Below are 22009 nucleotides of genomic sequence, written 5' to 3' on the forward strand. Positions count from 1 at the left end.
GAATCCAGATTCGTCATGAGCGGAGGAATGCTGCCCGGCTGCTTTAACTCACCTCTACACTAACACCAGACCTGCTGTTGTTTCACTAGTGCTCTGACTGTTTATCATGCATGCATCCACATCAATAATTCACGTTTGTATATAAGGTTGAGATTAAATATTGAATTATTTAATCAAAGGTTATATTTTGTGTTTATTGTGCATTGTTGCCCTTTGAATGCCTGACTCTGCGGTTTGTTAAGTCGGAATAACACGCGGCTGCCAGCGACGCAGTTACGATCATAGACTTTTAAATCAATTAAAACCTTTTTAAATCAATATTTTGTGTTATTTCTTTAGTGTGTAGCTGTGTAATAATCGGGATAATGTAGAGTGAGCAGGTCATTATTATAAATTAAACCCCTCAGGGTGATTGAGACCCCTGCGTCACGCTTTCAGGGATTGATGCGCAATGATGACACACTGGCTCTACAGTGTCCCTTACCACAGCATCTGAATGAAAGAAACAAAAACGAGCAAGGAGATTCACTTTAAACCAGCGGCAGATTTGTTTTTCTTGACGGTTCGATGAGTCTCCAGAACAGCGTTAAGTGTTGTTAAATACGCTTGATGTGCATTCATGTTCTCCCCGTGTCTGCATGGGTTTTCTCCGGGTTCTCCGGTTTCCTCCCACAGTCCAAAGACGTGCAGGTGTTCGGTTCATTGATGACTCTAAATCACCCGTCGGTGTGAATGGTTGTCTGTCTCTGTTCGTCTCTATGTGTCCTGTGATAGACTGGCGTCCTGTCCAGGGTGGACCCCGCCTCACACCCAATGTCAGCTGGGTTCGGCTCCAGCCCCCCCGCAATCCCGACAGGGACAAGCAATTGAAGATGAATGAATGAATGACTGAATGAATGATGTTTAGCACTGAATGTAATGATAAAACATGAGAGGCACAAACTGCAGCTGGTTTAACCCGTGACATTTTGTTAACGACACGAGACGACCATCAGGAAACTCCTCATCAATGTGTCAATGTGGTGAAACTGTTTCTTCCTCTCTATAATAAATAAAGAAGTACTGCAGCTGCATTACACATAGTTTAAAATACTAAAAAAAGGATGTCCGTCTGTGAGTCCATCAGAAAGTGGAACAAAGAGACTGAACTTGTAAATCTACTCAAATCTGGAAGCATCTCTTCACAGAAAAACAAGAAAACGAGACATTACAATACATTTAAATAAAGAAAAAGATCAAATAGCAAAAATTAAAGAGACAAGAAAGTTGTTAGAGGCTAAACTAAGGATATTTTATGAAATAGAGTGATTTAAAATAACCGAATAAAGAAAAACAGCTGAGGAAAGAGCGATTTCTTTCGATCGATCGACGAGCAAAACACAAAAAGCAGGAAATGAACCGTGACGTAAGTGAAGCAGACAGGACACAGCAGTGAACGTGCAACAGGAAGAAAAAACACTTATTTCAGCACGGGAGTATTGCACGGGAGACCGTAGAGAGGCTTAAATTTAGCACAATAATTGGTACTTTTAAAACTTTCAGAGCCTTAAAGTGGCCCCGAGGAGAGGACGAGAGCAGAGGAGCGAGCCAGCACAGTGAGCGAGCACAGGACAAGTAGGTCTCAGCGCTCCCACTTGTCACTGTGATTACACTGAGTCCTCGTTCAGCCTGGACGCATTCGACAGCCACAACTCTCCGCGTTACACTTTCAAAGATAGCTGTAGGCTTACGTAACGCGCCCCTGCCTTCTTACCTCATTACAGACGGCAGCATCTGGAGAATAAGTGCAATGATACGACCGCTGTTGGTACAACCTGGCCTCAGCTATCGCTAACAAGAGTACTGGGTTTACTTCACCCAGGTTTTCATCACCCTGTTGTTTATTAAAATCTAAGGATGTCCTGTTTTTATTGGCGGTTAAACTGCTGATTGTTTCCTGGAATAAAAGATGATACACAGAAGAAGAAGAAGTCCACCATGGAAACAATCCAAACGAAGGAATATTTAGCATTTTTGCCCAAGACATTACTTAAAATGAGCTCTCTGGCCTTTTAGTTTGTTTCTTTTTAAGTTCTTCTTCTTGGGCTTTCTTGCAAGTAATCTTACGATAAACTTGAGTACAGCATGTTTAAATATTTCCTGGACGATTATTCCACTTGTTAACCCCTCGAACAGAAAGACGATGATGTTTTACGGTGGTTCCAGTCTTTGGTTTGTCAGATAATCGTGGTTTTCATCACTTTAAACAGATTCTTGGATCTGTTGAGGAGGTAGTTTATTTGGTGCTTTGTACATAGTTTGTATTGTGATGTAATCAACCAAGTCCCTGAATTTCAAAATGTTCAAGCGACTAAAACGTGGGTTGGTTGGCTCACAGAAAGGTTTTTCACTGACTCATTTTTGCAATAAATGATGCAATTAATGAATAATATAAAGTGATTAGTGGGTGTTGAGAGAGGAAAGCTTGGGCTTTATAGAGATCCGCAGTGGATTCGGACATTTTGTATTTGACATAATTTATGTGTGATTTCCAATTTATCTCGTCATCAACGATCGCTCCAAGAAATGTGGTTTCAGGTACAAATTCAATTTCTCCAAGGTTTATTGTGAAGTTTCTGCTTGAATCCCTCCTTGGGCTTCTTTTCCAAATATAATACACTTTGTTTTACCGAGACTGAGTGATAAGTTATTTAAATCGAACTGTTCTTTCAGTTTCTGTATCTATTTCTCTTGTTCAGTTGTTGTGAAATCACCTGGATGTGAATCAGAGCCGTTTTATCTGATTACTGATAAAAAAGACAAATCTCAACGTGCCCTGATGTCCAGCCCATAAAAGGAAGTGATGCTGTTTCATCTGAACCCGTGAAACAAACTCTCGTCATGCATTTTTCTAAGAAACTTGCAATTACTGACATTTCACATGCGCTTTCTTTAGAGTGGAGCGAATGGAAATATGAACCTTTGGATCAAAGACTGACCTTCTAATTAGTTTCATCTAGGAGCATGGTCAGAGGGAGGACTGACTGATGTTTCATAAAGGTCCGGTATCGACGACCAGACAAATGTTCCTAACCCTCATCTTAACCATTCAGCAGTCTCTTTGCATCCGGGTTTTTACAGCGGCAGTGCAATCAATTTAACCCATTTTTCTAAAGCAGTTATCCAGATCTATTACAGCAGCAGACCTCATCAGCATCCCACATCCTCCCAGTCACAGGATGCAGGCGTCTCACTGCAAGGCTCTATTTTACCCCCCTCACACAGCAGGAACTTTATCTAATCAGCCGTTTGCAACAGTTGGGAGGCTGCGTCTAAGCCTCAGCTGAGCACGGAGCCGGGGTTTAAACCTCGCTGACTCTCGTATGAGCAGGGTTTGCTGTCTGGATTATTGTCAGACACATTACTGTGGTGCCTAATGCAGCTCACAGCCATAAAGGGCGGCTGCAGCTCCACTGCTGCCCATCGATTCGACCAGCAGGGAGAAAACAACTGGATTACATAATTCATGTGACTGACTGCTCCGTTTGTAGTCCTTTTGAATTGGTAGCTTAATAAATTAGAGTGAATAGCACACACACACACACACAAGTTCAGCGATTCTACATCAAAAGGTAAATTAAAAGTAAAATGTGAGATAAGCTGCCAGTGGCTTTACTTGAGAAGTGCATTGATTTTCCATAAAATTGTCGGCACATTAAGACGGATCATAATCGGTGTCAGTCTGCATCTCTCGGCATGTTCTGTCACGACTGACTGTGGAGCTTAGTCTCCTGAATCCTGCATCACAGCTGGTGATAATGATAGGCGACTGCACCTTTCACGCGTTTAAGAGCCATTCTGATTTGTTTACTGAAGGAGAATGTGGGCGTGTGTGAACAAGGATGTGCTACAACATCAATTATTATCCCGACATGCCACATAACAATAGAGAAATTGGATGGGTGCCACATTAAATTGAATAAATCTGACCTTTTAGCACATCCTGGGTTATCAAAAAGCCTAAAACAGGCCACCAAATAGCACTTTTGTTTACTATTTAAATAGGTAGGTGAACACTGGAGGTGAAGGAATGGAAGATCCTCTATAAAGAAATAAGAAATCATCAATAGATTATATTTGGACTGGGTTTATTGCTTTATTACCTGTGCACTTATGGACTTAAATCTTAATTATAGTGTCCTCTATCTAACTATTACATGCCCTTTTTAAACTTATCCCCCCTGTGTATCACATGTGCTATAATAAACTTGTTTCTCTGTGGAAATAAACACCTTCCAAGACAAAACAATAAGTTCCCATGACACAGTCGCTGGTGTTTTGCAGCCAGGTCGGACAGTTTACCAACCGGCCCTTCCACTCCCTTTCACGGGTGAAACTTAATCCGGATGAGTGACTGCTTCGGCGGAATTTGAAACCATTAGAGAGGAGGAAAAGAAGCGCACACTTTTCTATTTATCTCGGGAAACAGAGGAGGGTAAAAAGAAACTTACATATCTGCTGATGAGGGTCCGCAGAGTGCTGAAGTCCATCCCCATCCTGTTCCTCTGTCCTCTCCGGACACTTCTTCTTCTGTCTGGGTCGGTCTCCCCCCCGAAAAGTGGCTTTTACTGCAAGGTGCTAACTTCTTTTTAATTCTCCCCCAGTGTCCATGACTTTTACTCCCTTCTCTTCTTCCTGGATAAAAAATAAAAAATAGGCAGTCCGTGTAAAGCTGCTGCCAATAAACCTGGACTCACCTAGAGCGGGGGCTTAGCGGGCTTTAGTGGGGTGGGTTCACACAGGCACAGACAAGAGGGCTGCTCCTCCTGAGGACTACAGTGTCTCCTCCTCTCCCCCTCTGCGCCTGTACTCGTAATCTTCTTGTCTCGCTCCGCAGCCAAAGGAGCTTTTCTCTCATCTACGTCACGAGGAGCCAGGTGGTGGCTGTGACAGGAGGTGAGCGCATGCGCACTCTAGTGTTTTTGGTGCGTAATTGATTGGACGGTCCGGTTCATTTCAGGTATTGATTCGTTTGCTCGCTGCACCGAAAGACACAATTAACAGTTACTTTGATTAAAGTGAGCGAAATGCACCCAGAGGATAGTGCGTACAATTGTGTGTGTGTGTGCTTGTGTGTGTGTGTGTGTGTGTGTGTGTGTGTGTGTGTGTGAGTGTGTATAGTCCAGATGTGGGCACCCCAGTGGTGCTATCCACACAGATGGTGCTGAAACCATAAAACAAAACATCATACAAATCTGTCTTTGCATAGGCGAGCACAGGGGCACCTCTTTGTGGCCCAACTATTGAAAAATGCATGCTAAAGTGCCCTCTAGGAGCCAAATTGGTACTAAAGTGCCCTCTTAGAACCAAAACTTGTGCGAAAGTGTCCTCTAGGAGCCAAAAAGTGTGCCAAAGTGCCCTTTAGGGGCCAAAACATGTTCTAAAGTGCACTCTAGGAGCCAAAACGTGCTCTAAAGTGGCTTTAGGAGCCAAAACGTGTGCTAAAGTGTCTTCTAGGAGCCAAAACGTGTGCTAAAGTGCCCTCATGGAACCAAAACGTGTGTTAAAGTGTCCTCTAGGAGCCAAAACGCGTGCTAAAGTGCCCTCCTGGAGCCAAAACATGTGCTAGAGTGCCCTCTTGGAGCCAAAAGGCGTGCTAAAGGGCCCTCTAGGCGCCATAACACGTGTTAAAGTGTCCTCTAGGAACCAAAAAGTGTGCCAAAGTGCCCTTTAGGAGCCAAAACATGTTCTAAAGTACACTCTAGGAGCCAAAACGTGCTCTAAAGTGGCTTTGGGAGCCAAAACGTGTGCTAAAGTGCCCTCATGGAACCAAAACGTGTGTTAAAGTGTCCTCTAGGAGCCAAAACGCATGCTAAAGTGTCCTCTAGGAGCCAAAACGGGTGCTAAAGTGCCATCTAGGAGTCTTTGTCCCACGTGACTCTGGACAAGTACAAACTTTTTGGAACTATAATTTTTTACTTTTATTAAAAATAAACAAATAAAAAGATTGTAAAGACAGTAAACATAAACCACAGCAAATGAGCACGGCTTAAATAATGTTCTCCATTCCAGACACATTGTATATTAACTATGTAATTAAATTTGTGTATTTTAAGTCATCGGTCTGTAGATGTTGGTGGTTCAGGGGAGGGCAGAAAGGTCAGAACTAAAGCTCACCGAGCTGTGTTTCCGGGGGTGATGTTTTCATTCATTTGTCCATCCTCCGTTTCCTGGAGACGCTTTTCGGCGGGTTCTGTTGAAACACCATCGTCATGGTTACTACACTGATAACGACCGTATCCTGTTACAACCTTCAAAATAAAATCCCTCACGCTATTTAAAATTCAGTGTATTGTCATTATAATCATTTTTCTGATAATTCCATGTATTTTGTTAATCATTTAAGTTTGTCATACTTTCACTTTTATAGTATTTTTGATGAATTAGAGTTGGATACATCTTTAAATACGTTTTCAACCTTGCTAAGGAGACTTCATCCAGATCAGTAGTAGGCAAAGCCAAATAGCAGCCACAGACCAAATGTGTAATTGATGTAATCACCCTTATGGTCTGATGGTTTACAGGATATCATACACTAGTTTTCACACAAAGCAGATTTTATATTTCATCAACAGTATACTCTATTTCAAGGTTTAACGAGTTGTGTAAGAACAAACCAGACTCTGAGTCATTAAAGTACTATTCCTGAGTTTGAACTGTAGTGAACTACTGAAGTGCATTAATAGGCTATATTTTAACAAATGATTATTCCTGTTGCCAGTGGCTATTGTCAGTATTGATTAGAGATAACATTATTTGTTCTGCTTAATGATGCTGTTATAGGCCGAGTCTGCCGGGGGATAATCCTGGTCCTGCTCCTCTGAGCTTCTCTCCTCTCTGTCTGTATCATTCATGTCTCATCAATGCATGTTACTAATTCAACGTCTTCTCTGGAGTTGTTTGTGCTTTGTCGTCTCGCAGGTCTCTGCTGATCGTGGTGGTGCCTGCTGCTGTGGTCCTCTGTGTAGGTCTCTGCTGATCGTGGTGGTGCCTGCTGCCGTGGTCCTGCATGCCGCTTCCTGCTGCTGCTAATATCATTATTACTCATATAAACTGTTATTAGTCTAATAAATTATAACATTTGCAGCCAGTATTATATCTCATTGTATCACAGCTGTTATTACCATTTCTCATCATTGATCATATTTACCTCCATAATTGTTATCATTGTCATATTCTGTCACCTCAGCTGTGCTTGTTTCTACTGTTCTGCTGTATTAACTGCCATAACATATGAGTCATATTCACATTACTATAGATATTATTATAGTTCCTGGAAGTGTGTCTGTCTCTGTCTTTGTGTCTGTCTTTGTCTCTCTCTGTCCATCTGTCCGTCTTTTCTCTCTTTCTCTCTCCTTTTCTTCCTCTCTCCGGTGCAGACGGATGTCCGTCCTCCACAGAGCTGGGTCTGTCTGACGTTCCTGTCTGTTATAGGGAAGGTTTTCGTTTCCACCGTACTCTACGTTGGAATTGTTGGGTCTCTGTAAATCATAAATAAGTCACAGAGTGTGGTTTATACCTACTCTGTAAAGTGTCCTGGGATAACCTTTGTTATGATTTGGAACTGTAAATAAAATCAAATTGAAAGAAAATGTTGGTTAATATACAGCTCTTATGTTTTATAATTGCCTTAATTTAAAAATATACACGTGTTACTCACTTGGGAGTAAGAAGATTTAGAAAGAAGAAAAATAGCATGAAACTGAGTGATTAATTAGATTTATAGATACTTATAATTTAGCTATAATCATTTACTCACATTAATTATACCTCAGTCAGATCTAAAAGTACTAACAGTTCATCTTGATATATTACCCTCATTTGTCATGCTCAATGCTTTTACTTTGAAGGTCATCTTTTTCCTGCGTCGTGCCGGCTTGACTCAACTTGTCAAAATGGCGTTGTTCGTAGTGAGAGACTGGAGCTAGTTCACACTATTCCCTGCCATTTATTCACATTGCGGGCAACACACTCAACATTAGCCGGGACAGTATGGCGACCCTGGATCAGAAATCACCCAACGTGCTGCTCCAGAGCCTCTGCTGCCGGATCACGGGCAAGAGCGAAGGTACACCCGCTAACGTTAGCATGCTAGCCCTGGAGCTGTCACAGCGAACCCCATTTAAAAAACTGGCACTTTTGACGTTTCTCTTTCCATTACGGAGTTTCCAATTATATATAAATGATTTAAATACATAGGCTGAATCTTTAACGCCTTCTGAAGAATTCGGCTCATCATTTTTACACCAGTCAGGACGGAGTTTTATAATTTAAAGGTTTTTACACTGCTTGCGCGGCCGAACCTGCTGTGTTTTCGTGATGGAAAGTTGCAGAAAACGGTTCAAATTTACTGAAACTTAAGCGGGTTGGTCTTTTGCACATACGCCGACTTGAAGATGTGTTATTTCTAATTTCTTAAAAGGCCCTGCGACTATACAAGCACCCGTTAAAACGTTAAATCGAGTAAGATTATTAATTGAGTGTGGTATCAATTTAGCTGTGTTGGACAATGGCACGTAGCGGGGCTAGGTCCCCGGCCGCTGCTGTCAGCCTGTGGGCTTGACCGGATAAGAGTTACTGCACATGTCGCTGAACAGCTTCATGGTGCCTTTGCTTTGGTTTGATGAAAGTGATTAGCTGTTCACTTTAGCCAGTTAGCTCTCATGCAGCCCAACACTGTGTGCATGCTTAATGGATGCACTAGTGTGTGGCTAGCTGCTGCAGGCCTCTGCTGCATGCAGGCATCCCAACAGATGCTGAGATGTTGATGAGAGGTTGAGGAGAATTAACAGTATGATCATTCATTTTCAGCTTTACCTTTAAGCTTCAGCTAAAAATCCATAATTCACAACCATTTCCAAGCAATAACCCATTCACAGCAGTGTCCCAGTATCTAAGTATAAAGTATACTGTGCATTTACAACTTTTTGAGGCAAAATTTAATTTGATGATATGTGGGTTTACAGCAGCAAAGGCTGTTTCCTCATTACTCCACAGTGCTGCTGCTTTGCTTTACCTTTTAGTCATTCGTGATCTTTATTTCTCCAGCTGAGGTTGCCCACCAGTTCCAGTATGCAGTGCGGGTCATTGGCAGTAACTACGCCCCCACTATTGAGCGGGACGAGTTCCTGGTGTCAGAGAAGATCAAGAAAGAATGTAAGTGCCTTTTGGATAAATATTGTTTCCACATGTTCATACTATACCATAATTAACCTACTGTATATTATATTATTCTATTGAGTCTCTGTGGCAGTTCTTCCCCAATACACCAGCCAAACCTGCCATTGACGTTGCTGTCAGGTGGTTTTGTATATGAGCTCCACTATGTGTGCTTTGCCTTTTATGTTGGAGCCACTCAGTCGAAAATATACTTTATTGCACCATAACGGCAAATCCCAGTGGACTTTCATAGTAGCCAAGGTAGCAGCATTAGTGAGAAAACATCGACCAGAAAATCAAACAGAAAATCAAACAGAAATAGTGCAGCACTTACTGTACAGAAAGTCTTTATTTAAGGGTTATGCAGTTTCCGTAAAAAATGTCAGAGCGAGCTGAGCAGCCTGCATTTGCTGCCTTGTTTTTCTGTCTTACTCTGCGGTTTCAGTTCAAATATCAGATAGTCTTTGTGGAAAGGATTCTTCCCTGATGTTTGTCCTGCTGCTGTTGCAGTGCTGAAGCAGCGGAGAGAAGGGGACGCTGCTCTGTTCTCAGAGCTGCATAGAAAACTTCAGACGCAGGTTGGTATTCATGTTGGGACAACTGCCCACTTACAGCATATTTACTCGACTTAGGTCAAGGCTTTCACAAGGACATACAGTGGAGTATTGTTCCGAACATTTATCCATTAATTTAGGATATTTTTCTGCATGTTTAGCTGATGGGAGGTTGTGTTTCTGTGGTGTGTTTGACAGAGTGTTCTGAAGCATCGCTGGTCTGTTCTCTACTTGCTGCTCAGCCTCTCTGAAGACCCACGCAAACCCTCCAGCAGGGTGAGACACACACGTTTCTTTCTGTATTAATCGATAATAATAAAAATATAATCAAGTATGTTATTCCCTCACCTCTTCATCATGTCCCTTTCCTCCCCAGGTTGGAAATTATGGCGCACTCTTCGCCCAGGCCCTCCCCAGGGACGCCCACTCCACCCCCTTCTACTGCACACGGCCCCAGAGCCTGGCCCTGGGCTACGGGGAGAGAAGCGCTGGTCTGTCAGCCAGTGTTGGGACCAGCGGCATCTCCAGTCTGGGAGTCTACACACTGAACGGGCCCACGGCGACGCCGCAGTCACTGCTGGCTGGGTGAGCATTTTTCAGATGAGCTTCTAAACACAAACACACCTGTTGAAGACACAAGTCAACATAATGCCAATGACAGAACTAGCCTGTAGCCTTTCCAGTTATTAAGTAATCATACGGCACATGAATGGAGAAGAGTATGCGCTTACGTCTTCATAACTGAGTCATCCTGAACTGCTATGTTTAAGCCGTTTCACCTGAGAGGCTCTGGGGAGAAGAGTTATTTCTCCGATGCTCATCCTGTAAAACCACTCACATAAAGGAAACCTCAATTAGCACCAGCCCAACCTCGTATAAATCTATTTTTACGAGGCATCAGAAGGACATTTAATTCCATTTATCCTTATTAATAATGCAGGAGTCCTTCAGTTACAAGTGACCATTGAGCTGTCCAGGCTCACCTTCTAGTCCTGAAAGGGCAAATCCTCCCTCCGAACATAAAAAGGTCTCACGGCATTGAATGATGATTTATATGTTAATGTTGCTTGTGAGTAGATGGATGTACATCAGGTTTTATTGACTTTTTATGGGAGCACTACATTTGTCTCAAATCAAAGCAAATTGTAGATCATATCCAGATGGAAAATATCATTCAGACCCTCAGAACAACGGTAAATGTGTGTGTGTGTTTCAGTCAACCCCCTCAGTCTGCAGCAGGTGGTCAGTCTCTGGGCTCTCGGCTGGCCTGGGCTCTTCCTGTAAGCTGTTCCCCTTCCTCCGCTCTGGCCCCGCTCGCCACTCGACCGCCCCTCGGACCTCCAGTTCCCTCCTCCAGAGCGGTCCGTCCTCGCCGAGATGGTGAGTGACGTACATGTATAAACCCAGACCAGGACATCCTTAATGCCTTGTGCTTTATCTAAATGGCCCTCACACTAGAAGGGCAAATTGTATGAACTTTCTTTTTGTATTACAGCCTAAACTTTCACCGTAATTCAAATGCTTTCCTTTCAAACTGACTGCATCAACTGTGTATCTAACGTAGAGTAAACTCTCCGTCCTCTCGTCCTCTGGCGGTGCAGGGGAGGTGAGCGAGGCGGCGCTGGTGCGCGACATCCTCTACGTCTTCCAGGGAATCGATGGCAAGTTCATCAAGATGAGTGCCCAGGATAACTGCTACAAAATAGACAGCAAGGTACGTGAACCTGCATTCAGACCTGTAAAGCTTTTAATGGACTAATGGGTTCAGCAGGTTGCAAACATGACCCTGAATAACCTCACAGGTCCCAGAACAACCGCGACAGTGCAGAAGACACGTCGGCTGTTTCATTAAAACCGCTCTCTATCTTCTTTTGGGCAGAAATTCTCTCCATGTTGGAGAGTTTCCTTTATAAGGCAGGAGTTGACGTGATGGCCAGCTCATATCCAGACAGTAGCTGATATGATATCTGCTGCTGCTGCTGTTGTTGATTGAACTTTACGAGTGAGATTCAACAGATCAATATGAAGCTCTTTGGCTCTGAGCCACATCGACCCCTTTTTTCTCTGCTCTTTTCTCTGTCCTGTCAATTTATTTTATTCCCCTTTCATCCCCTTCTCTCGTGTTATCGATGCGAAAGGCCTTAGATGTTACCTGTCCCGTATCCTCTCAGTGGTGCTAAACTTAGACCGGTGGTCAGACAGCTGTCACCGTCCGGATGGACAAGGAGCCACTGAGACCAGAAATAAATGAGTCAAGCATGGAGATATTTTGGACTCTTCTATGGCCACTTAACCTTCCTCTGCAAGGCTTTCCAGATAAACGGATACAACTTAATGTATCATTAATATGAATCTTCCTCTGTCGGAAAAGTGAGGGGGGTATTCTGTACATTATGTAAATTGCAGGACTTAGAGCTTTTAAAATAAAATACGTGGTGGCAATTTGCATAATCTGTGTCTAGTGTGTCTTTCCTCCTTTCAAGCTGAACACAGTAACAGATGATGTAGTGCCGTGTGGATGTATGTGTTGCAATGTGTGCTGTGCCTCACCAGGTGGTGCTGTGCAAGTCCCTGAGAGACACCAGCAGCAGATTGGCTGAGCTCGGCTGGCTCCACAACAAAGTCAGGAAGTACACCGACGCCAGGAGCCTGGACCGGGCCTTCGGGCTCGTCGGACAGGTCTGTATGCGTTTGCCAGATGCTTTTTTTTTTGTATCTTATCCTCCGCTGAAGCACATCTTTCCATCTGTGACCTCTTCTTCCCCCCACCCCCAGAGCTTCTGTGCCGCGCTCCACCAGGAGCTGAAGGAGTACTACAGGCTGCTGTCTGTCCTCCACTCCCAGGTACACAGATCAAACAGAGAGGTGATGTTCATATAATAGAACAGATGGTGGGTAATTCAATTGCTATAATTGTGTGTGTGTGTGTTATAGTTGCAGGTGGAGGATGAGCAGGGTGTGATTGTGTGCACAGAGAGCACTCTGACTCTCAGAAGGCTCCTGGTTTGGATGTACGACCCCAAAGTCCGGCTCAAAACGCTGGCTGCCCTCGTCGACTTCTGCCAAGGTGGGTCGGGTGTGGGTGCTGTATTTGGTTTTGGAGAGGCGGGCAAACACACACTTTAAAGCTCCCATATTACATACATTTTCAGCTTCATACTAAGAGGTTTACATGCTTTAATGTTCAAAAAACTGACACTGTCTGTCTGAATATATCTGTATTCACCCTCTGCTTAAGTGCCTGTACAATATAGGACCTTTATTGTAGTGTAGTGTGTTTCATTCAGCTTGTGTGTGTGTGTTCAGGTCGGAAAGGAGGGGAGCTGGCCTCCGCCGTCCATTCTTACGGGAAAACAGGAGACCCCCAGATGAGAGCGCTGGTTCAACACATCCTCAGCCTGGTGTCACACCCCATCCTCAACTTCCTGTACAGGTGGATCTATGACGGAGAGCTAGAAGATACTTACCACGAGGTACGCACACTTTGTTATTGACCTTTTAAGCTCTAAATACGGTGTCCGAACCCTAATGACAGGGATGCATCCTGCTTCCCAGAGATCCAGCAGGAATTTACTGGTAATTTCTGCTCTGATGTTTGACCCCAAAGAGGAACATTACTGAGAGGAGGAGGAATAAAGAAGGCAGGACAGCTACTTCACTGGGGAATGATGAGAGGAGTGTAATGGAGCGCCTTGTGATTGATGTTTCTCCTTTACTTCCTTCTGCCCCTTTCCCCCCTCACACGCAGTATTTATGTGTCCCGCATTAACCATTAGTCCTCACTGGACTCTGGTCTTAAGTGCTGTGTTTAAGAACACCGAGACAAAGTTGTTGCACCTTTCAGGAGGGAAATGACCCCGGAGATCACACACACAGGTCTGTTAAAACGCAGGCAATAAACAACACCTATAATTACGAAGTAAATATGAGATGTTGCGGCAGATACAATCTAGATTTGTTGCCAAGTTGCCTCATAGTTTACTTATCATACATGTTTTAAATGTCTCTGTGCGGTCACACATGTTAGGGAATGTGGTGTTTACCAGAGCTCTGAAGCACGCGAGCAGATGTTGAAGGGTCGGGTTATGCTCCATTTTCTTCTCCTGAAAGATACAAACAATGAAACGTATCAGAAATCAGTCGTAATAACCAGGCAGATAATGAATTTGACTTGATGTAGTTGGCACTGATGTACCAGAATGAACTATTACTGGTACTGGTGCTGGTATCCACATTTCTCTGCTCAGTGTTATCAGTTCTACAGTAAAAAATGTAATTTTTTTTTCCCTGTGTAGTTCTTTGTAGCATCAGATCCCAACGTTAAGACGGATCGTCTGTGGCACGACAAGTACTCCCTGAGGAAGTCAATGATCCCCTCATTCATCACCATAGACCAGGCCCGCAAGGTACACATCCCCACACGTAAACCAGGCTCATCGCTATGCAAACACGGATAAGACTGTCTGCCTTATGTTGCCTCATATTATCTCTCTCTTGCTCTTCCCCCGTAGGTACTGCTGATTGGTAAATCCATCAACTTCCTGCATCAGGTTTGTCACGACAGGACGCCGCCGGGCAAAATCACACCAGCGTCCAAGTCTGCAGACACGCCCAAAGATGGTACGAGTCTCAGTTTTTTTCTCTCACACTCTTAGAAAACAGCCGTCCAAAGTACAAATAACAGTAAGAAGATATGCTGAGAATGTAAAAGTTGATGACTTCATTGGTACTCTTTATTGTTTTGATGTCTTAACATCATCGACCAATAAGAAGCCCCTCCTTTTTCCATCCTCATCGTATTGACAGTTATATTGACGCAGGCTGGCAGTGATCGATGCTCTTACCGCTCACACGCCTTGTCTGCCTCTCCTTTCGACTATGAAGAGGTATACTTAGCCATGTTCTATTGATTCAGTCTGTAGGACTTTATCCCACCAGTTTGATCTGAAGCTTTTACTGTATGCGCTGAAGGACGTCATGCTCTCCTCTCCCAGGTCGGACCTGGGGCCTCATTTCTAAAGCTTTCTGCGCAAAAAAAGACCTTGTGTTGACAGGCAGAAATGTTGGTATTTATAGAAAAATTATTGGTGGAGAAGCATGCGTATTTCTACCGCATCTATCACCCGTGAGTAGAGCTCCTGCAAAGTTTTCCCCATCTAGGATCAGTGACACTCAATGGAAACAACATGACATACAGTCAGCAGAGAAAACAGATACATGAACTTTAAAATAATTGGCAGCAAATGTATTTTACACTGTATAAAGCCTAACTGTGGTTGTGGATAGGCTGTACTTATATAGGACTGTACTGTTGGCACACAGTTAAGACGCAGTTTGAATTAATGATCAAGTCTACATTTATTTAATAACAGGTTTAATTAGATTTTAGGACGGCATACGTCGACAGGTGTGTCCGGAAAGATTGCGTACAAATGTGCGCCACACGGTTTTACAAATCTCAAATTCATTCATGGTTTTGTGCGAACACAATGTTTTGGGAAGGATTCTACGCACAGTTTTATTAATGAGGCCCCAAGAGAGGATATTTAAGTGCTCAACCCTGACTCCGGTGAACTAATAATCTGTCCCTAATCAAAAAAGTACCCATTCAAGATATATTTACCCTTTTCACCCCCCTCTCCTCGTAGCTGCAGAGCTGCTGTCAGACCTGGAGGGGGCCTTTCAAGAGAAGATCGACGCTGCCTACTTTGACACCAGCAAATACCTGCTGGACGTTCTCAACCGCAACTACCTGCTGCTAGAGCATCTGCAGGCCATGAGGAGATACCTGCTGCTGGGCCAGGGAGACTTCATCAGACACCTCATGGACCTGCTGAAGTGAGCAACACACTTTGAATATATCCTGATCTGCTACTTTGCATGCCAAAATATTCATCTTCTCCTAATTATTTTGTCCCAGACCAGAGTTGGTGCGTCCTGCCACTACTTTGTATCAGCACAACCTGACTGGTATCTTAGAGACGGCAGTCAGAGCCACAAACGCCCAGTATGACAACGCAGAGATCCTCAAGAGGCTGGATGTACGCCTGCTGGAGGTAACGTGTGTGGGTGTGTGAGAGGTTCAGCTCTGACTTCAGCACATCTTTTGACATCTGTTCTCTTGTCCCCTCCAGGTGTCTCCTGGTGATACAGGCTGGGATGTTTTCAGTCTGGACTACCACGTTGATGGACCCATTGCTACGGTATCTCTTTCAATACAGTTTAACATATGGTCAAAGTCTTTCTGCTGATATTGTGTATTTATATATCTGTGTGCATGTGTGTGTGTTTCAGGTGTTTACAAGGGAGTGTATGGGCCACTACCTGCGCGTGTTTAATTTCCTGTGGAGGGCCAAGAGGATGGAGTACACACTGACTGACATCTGGAAGGGACAGATGTGCAATGCCAAGCTGCTCAAAACCATGCCCGGTACATAAACACGCACACAGGAGCACACGTACATCTCTTTTTATGGATGTGCTTTGTTCTTTTTTTTACCTGCCGTTGTGCCTTTTACCCTCCAGAGTTGTCCGGCGTGCTGCATCAATGTCACATCCTGGCCTCGGAGATGGTCCACTTCATCCACCAAATGCAGTACTACATCACCTTCGAGGTCAGACCATTAGCGGTGTCGTTACTATAACAGGCTGTAAAGCATCAGTACAAAAGTAGTAATTACAGCAGGAGGCGATCTGCTGCGTCTGTTAAACGCAGCGCTGCATGACTCTGATTTACAGGATCAACAGTATCCTTGAAGTCAGACTAAAGAGGTTGTTTAAGATGTGTTAGCAGTTCTTTCTCTGCTCAGGTATGTGATAAATAATTATACGACAGGGAGGCAGAGGTGGACCATAGTGACTGTATCGGATTTTCAATAAAAAGGGTCAATGTCAATCCCATATACCTTCTGGTGTGTGTAGGTGCTGGAGTGCTCCTGGGACGAGCTGTGGAACAAGGTTCAGCAGGCTCAGGACCTCGACCACATCATCGCCGCCCACGACGTCTTCCTCGACAGCGTCATCTCAAGATGCCTGCTGGACAACAACAGCAGGGTAACACACACACACACACACACACACACAATAAAATGTGAGATTTCTGCCTCCCCTTTTCCACACACTTCCTTGAACTCCTTTCTACGTGTCCATCCAGTCTCTGTTGAACCAGCTGAGGGCAATATTTGACCAGATCATCGAGTTTCAGAGCGCCCAGGACTCCCTCTACCGCTCGGCGCTGGAGGAACTCACCCTCCGACTGCACTTTGAGGAGAGGAAGCAACAGAGAGAGGAGGAGGTAAGAAGGGGAGGCCGTTTCTGGGCTGCAGATGAGATAAATACAGAGAGAAAAGGAGCAGGGTGGTGGGAACATGGTAGTATTTACATGAGTGATACGGTCCTGTCTGCTGATTCAGGGGGAGTGGGGAGTGACGGCCGAACAGGAAGCAGAGGAGAAAAAGAGGATTCAGGAGTTCCAGGAAACCATACCAAAGATGCGAGCCCAGCTACGCATCCTCACCCACTTCTACCAGGTACCAGACTGAGCCCCCCGCAGGAGCAACTCTCAGTCATTTGGCACATCATTAAATACAATCAGCTGTTTGTCCCTTTTTTTTTTTTTACATCTACTTCTTGTTTCCTCTGTCCTGCCACGCCGCGCTCTCCTCCCTTCAGAGCATCGTCCAGCAGTTCCTGGTGTTGCTGATGACCAGCACGGATGAGAGTCTGCGTTTCCTCAGCTTCAGACTGGACTTTAATGAGCACTACAGGTTTGTCTTTCAAAACTCACAGGAAGCACAAAAAAAGAACTTCCTGCAGGACGCAGAAATAATCTCGTATGTCGTGTTTGTGTTTCCCCAAAGACAAACTGTACACATTTTATTCTGTATGTCAGGAAGAAGTCGTTTTGACCCAGACTAATAGTTTAATTTGGTTAAAATAACAATTTGAATTCGTCTACAGGGCCAGAGAGCCGAGGCTGCGAGCCTCACTAGGCGCTGCCCGGGGGCGACGACTGTCGAATATCTGACACGACGACGACGGCGGCGACAAGCACGGCTTCCAAGCATCGGAGCACGGGGTATGACATCACAGAGACGGGCCGGCCAGCAGACTTGTAAAGCGCTTCATGTCGAGATGATGTCATGCCTTGGAAGGAGCGACCCAGCGCTGTTCTGAGCGTTCTGGTGTCGCAGGAGCAGCGGCCGCCAAGTGATGACGTCGCAGCAGACAGCTTCAGTGACCGCGTCGGGGTCTCAAAGGAATAAAAATCCAGCAAATCAAACGTTCAGAGGTTGTCGCGGCGCGCAGAGAAAACACCGCGAAGAGACAGAAATTCTGCAAAAACATGAGGTCAATTTGGGAAAAACGCCCCATCTAGCGTGAAGAGGTAAATGGAAGCAGCTGTCAGACGGAGCTCCCCGAGTCGCACGTGGCCACCGCACATGGCATGCCTTATCAATGAGGAACGACGAACCCTTTTCCTCTCAGCGTGGTTGCCAAATCTACTCCCAACACACGTAATGTATGTACATAGAGTTTATGCAAACATGTATGTATGTGTATATATATATATGCATCTTCACACGGTAACACCTGCGGCTTTGCATCCTCTCACTAGGGTTCAACCAATATGGGTCTGATATTAATATTTTTTCATTTTTGTATTTGTAGCAGCTATTAAAACGATTCAATCTGAGCAGTTAGAGTACAATCATTCCATAAGATATGTTCTCGTTAAGGTGGAAACACCAGTATATCGGTCTAACCCTAGTTCTTTTGGAGTGTGTCAGAGCAGCTGAGGGTTTTGAATCACACACACACACACACACACACACACACAGATACAACTCTGCTTCCGTTGACATGAAGACAAACCTGGCTCATACAGACAGAAAGCCCCTTTCTTGACGTCTTTGGTTCCCCCTTTACTTAATATCTGAAGTTAGTTGTTGATTTGAATGGATTTGGCGTCGTAAACAAAAGCATTTGGCTTCACCTCGACTGAAAACCGACCGATTAAAGGATGTTATTAATATTTAAGTGTGGCTTCCCTGCTTAGGTTACAGCTTGTGCTTTTATGTCTGTACGAGAGATGGATCGTGTCACAACCTCAACAACCTCAACAACCTCACTCTTCTCAGCGCGTAAACAACAGGAACTATAAATGTCTAGGTTTTTCTTTTAAAAGATGTAAATATTCTAAATGAAAGTCCATATTTAAAGGCTATTATAAATGTTACCTCGGCTGGTTTATTTTCTAAGAAACAAGTTTATTCTGACATAAAGAAGAACTCAAGAGTGTCGTTATTGTAGTGCTAATGAGTGAGGTGAAGATGCTGAGTGTGCAGGTGGAACTGGTTTGGTAAAATGGCACTGTTGCTGTTCATCAGATGCCCGAATTGTTCACTCGTCATTTTAATTGGGCATGTCTAATTGCTGGATTTCCTTTGTAGGGCACAGTCGAATGCTTTGCTGAGATTGAAAAGTCAAGTAGCATTTGAATCATCAAGTTGTACAATCATTTCCATGTGAACAGCTGTGAGAACTGATCTCACCTTGTAGGAGCTCTGATCCTGGGTCAGGGAGGACTTCTTCCTAAAAGCAAAAGAAACACTTTTACAGGCATCACGTGCATTTTTGATGTTGTATTGTAGATTTACAGGCCCAAAACTCTGAGGATAAACCTGCGTCAAAATCTCAATTCTTAGCTTTTCACACTTTGGTCAAACTTCTGGTAAACGACTGAGTTCAGCAGCAGATGTCCTCCAACATCAGCCCTGGAGTCGCTGCACAGATTGATTCATAAGGATCCATAAAGGTGTGATTTGAGTCTTTTAGTGTTATTGTCAATGAAGCAAACATATGGTCCCTGCGGGAGTTAAGTCCTCTCTGACAATAGATTCCTTCACATGTAACAAAAATTAAATTGGGAAAGAAGTGAAGCACCAAACTGAACCTGAGTCAGCGCTCCTGCACTGTGTGTCCTCTGTTGTATAGCACATAATGTATAGAATATAGGGAAACAAACCATCCTGTTTCTTCTTTAATAAAATGAGTTTTTTTTATATCAGTCAGTGTTTGAGAGTGTGTTTGACTTTCTCCTGCCATCAGTGCTGGTTGGTAGGGATCAGCTTGGACCTGCTGCCACCTGCAGACCTTTTTTATACAGTCTTTGCTGCAGAGACAACATCAGAGAGGCTGTTTGATACTCATGAGGTAAACTTTCCAGACGAATCTCTGCTGAACATTCAATTATTTTATTTACAATATTCAGATTTATGGGTGGTGTGGTGGTCAGCATCAGCAAGATGGTTCCTGGTTCAAATCCCGGCTGGGGCCCTTCTGTGTGGAGTTTGCATGTTCTCCCCGTGTCTGCGTGGGTTTTCTCCGGGTTCTCCGGTTTCCTCCCACAGTCCAAAGACGTGCAGGTGTTCGGTTCATTGATGACTCTAAATCACCCGTAGGTGTGAATGGTTGTCTGTCACTGTTTGTCTCTATGTGCCCTGTGATAGACTGGCGTCCTGTCCAGGGTGGACCCCGCCTCACTCCCGATGTCAGCTGGGATCGGCTCAAGCCTCCCCACAACCCCGACAGGGACAAGCTTTTGAAGATGGCTGAATGAATGACTATTCAGATTTACGTAACCCAATACACTGTAATCTACGACATTAGTTCAACTGTTGGTCTTATTAACATCATCTAAGCTGTAAACTCTTGTCCAAATCTTAAAAGACTTCCCTTTATTGATTGTAATTCTGAAAGGAGAACTATAGTATTACCCTTATATAAAGCTGCAGGACTTGAGAGAGTTGGATTAAAATCAGAACGGTCAAAACTGAAGCAGCATCTCTGGTGCCATCAGGGCGTTGTTGTGTTGCTCATAACTTCCCCCTCTTGTGATTAGTAAAGTTGTTTTGAATTTAAATGTGCATGTTTTAATGTAATTACATAAATCATGTGTGTGTGTGTTAGGGATTGTGGTATATCATAGTGTATGTACTTTAGACCGAACCATGCAAGAAGTGAACCACTAGAGGGAGTAACAGCTTCTCTTTTAAGCTCAACCTCAGCCTTTCTGTCTCTCTCTATCACACACACACACACACACACACACACACACACTCAGACCCTGCAATCAAAAAGCGGTTTAGTACACAAAACCATCTTTTGTACTCGCTTTGTTATTCTGCGGAGCCTCTGCAGTTCCCTTGTTGTTGGATGTTGGAAGATGTTCACAGGAGGGGGAGGAAGGTGTCTCTCTCACACACACGCACGCACACACACACACACACACACACACACACACACACACACACACACACACACACACACACACACACACACACACACACACACACACACACACACACACACACACACACACACACACACACACACACACACACACACACACACACACACACACACACACACACACACACACACACACACACACACACACACAGCATCACCATGGCCTCTTTTTCCTGGAGAAATATATTCTGTCCGCCTTCATCTCTGTCTCAAACACCAAAAAAGACAATTCTTTCACTGGCTCACCCGGTCATTTGATGGTGTGTGCATGCTGTGTTTGTGTGTGCGTGTGTTTATCTGTCCAGAGAGCCGTCTCTTCACACTGATATATAACAACCTCTCGTCTTTGTGGATAACACTTTGAGAAAATTGTCAATTTGGAACCCAGAGTACCGAGAGGCTGAGAGACTGACTGCTCAGCCGTAACAGACAGACTACGGGGATCATCCTTTTTTCTTTTCCTCTATCTTCTCCTTCTTTCATCTCTGCACTGTCTGCATGTGATGCATTTCTAAGTGTAAAGAAGTGTTCTTGTGAAGCTACTTGTGTCCTGTGTGCACTTCCCATCGGGCCTAACAACACTCATGATGTGTTTCAAACGTGTGTGTGTGTGTCTGCACTGTGTCCTCTACCTCTGTGCCCTCGTGCAGTGAACCCTCACTAACACCTCAGAAACAGATCCAGCTGCCCCTCACAGCCACATCTGCACTTTCACCAGCCTCGGGGCACCGTGGTGACAGGGAGGACTTCCTGACACGGCCAAAGCTACCACTGGGGGCTCTGAGGGCATACAATGGGTATTTTCTCTGGACATTTAGTGACCTGAGTGGCGTTTACATTCACTTTTGCAGTTTATTTAGGCTTATTTCAGATTAGTGTATATACATTTTACATCTTTTAATCCAACTTTCAGTACTTTTTGGGCAGAATATGATTCATAGCAG

The 22009-nt window shown here is 44.2% G+C and overlaps 2 protein-coding genes across 4 annotated transcripts in view; one reads left to right on the top strand and one right to left on the bottom strand.

Moving 5' to 3' along the window:
* Positions 1–4765, bottom strand: part of atp11a (ATPase phospholipid transporting 11A) — a 43566-nt gene extending 38801 nt beyond the window's left edge. For all 3 annotated transcript variants that reach the window (XM_083937942.1, XM_083937943.1, XM_083937944.1), the window contains exon 1: positions 4491–4765. In XM_083937942.1, the coding sequence (XP_083794068.1) occupies positions 4491–4535 (45 nt within the window). In that variant the 5' untranslated portion in view covers positions 4536–4765. The remainder of the gene's footprint in view (positions 1–4490) is intronic.
* A 3183-nt stretch (positions 4766–7948) lies between these two features.
* Positions 7949–19767, top strand: tubgcp3 (tubulin gamma complex component 3). The gene is made up of 23 exons (XM_083938236.1): positions 7949–8107; positions 9088–9195; positions 9709–9776; positions 9951–10028; positions 10129–10337; positions 10969–11132; positions 11354–11466; positions 12306–12431; positions 12528–12596; positions 12687–12819; positions 13059–13225; positions 14048–14158; positions 14264–14372; positions 15401–15590; positions 15673–15808; positions 15887–15955; positions 16047–16182; positions 16278–16366; positions 16674–16805; positions 16906–17046; positions 17165–17281; positions 17424–17518; positions 17712–19767. The coding sequence occupies exons 1-23, from the start codon at positions 8032–8034 to the stop codon at positions 17776–17778; spliced, it is 2703 nt and encodes a 900-aa protein (XP_083794362.1). The 5' UTR covers positions 7949–8031; the 3' UTR covers positions 17779–19767.
* Positions 19768–22009: the final 2242 nt, after the last annotated feature.

The sequence above is a fragment of the Echiichthys vipera genome (assembly GCF_963691815.1).
Source record: "Echiichthys vipera genome assembly, chromosome: 23".
NCBI classification, from domain to species: domain Eukaryota; kingdom Metazoa; phylum Chordata; class Actinopteri; order Perciformes; family Trachinidae; genus Echiichthys; species Echiichthys vipera.

Excerpts from the sequence above, each read along its gene's own strand:
- tubgcp3 (XM_083938236.1), top strand. The coding sequence starts at position 8,032 with ATGGCGACCCTGGATCAGAAATCACCCAACGTGCTGCTCCAGAGCCTC. Across the intron at positions 11,467-12,305 it reads GCTACAAAATAGACAGCAAG|GTGGTGCTGTGCAAGTCCCT; the intron begins GTACGTGAACCT and ends GTGCCTCACCAG. Across the intron at positions 12,432-12,527 it reads CCTTCGGGCTCGTCGGACAG|AGCTTCTGTGCCGCGCTCCA; the intron begins GTCTGTATGCGT and ends CCCCACCCCCAG.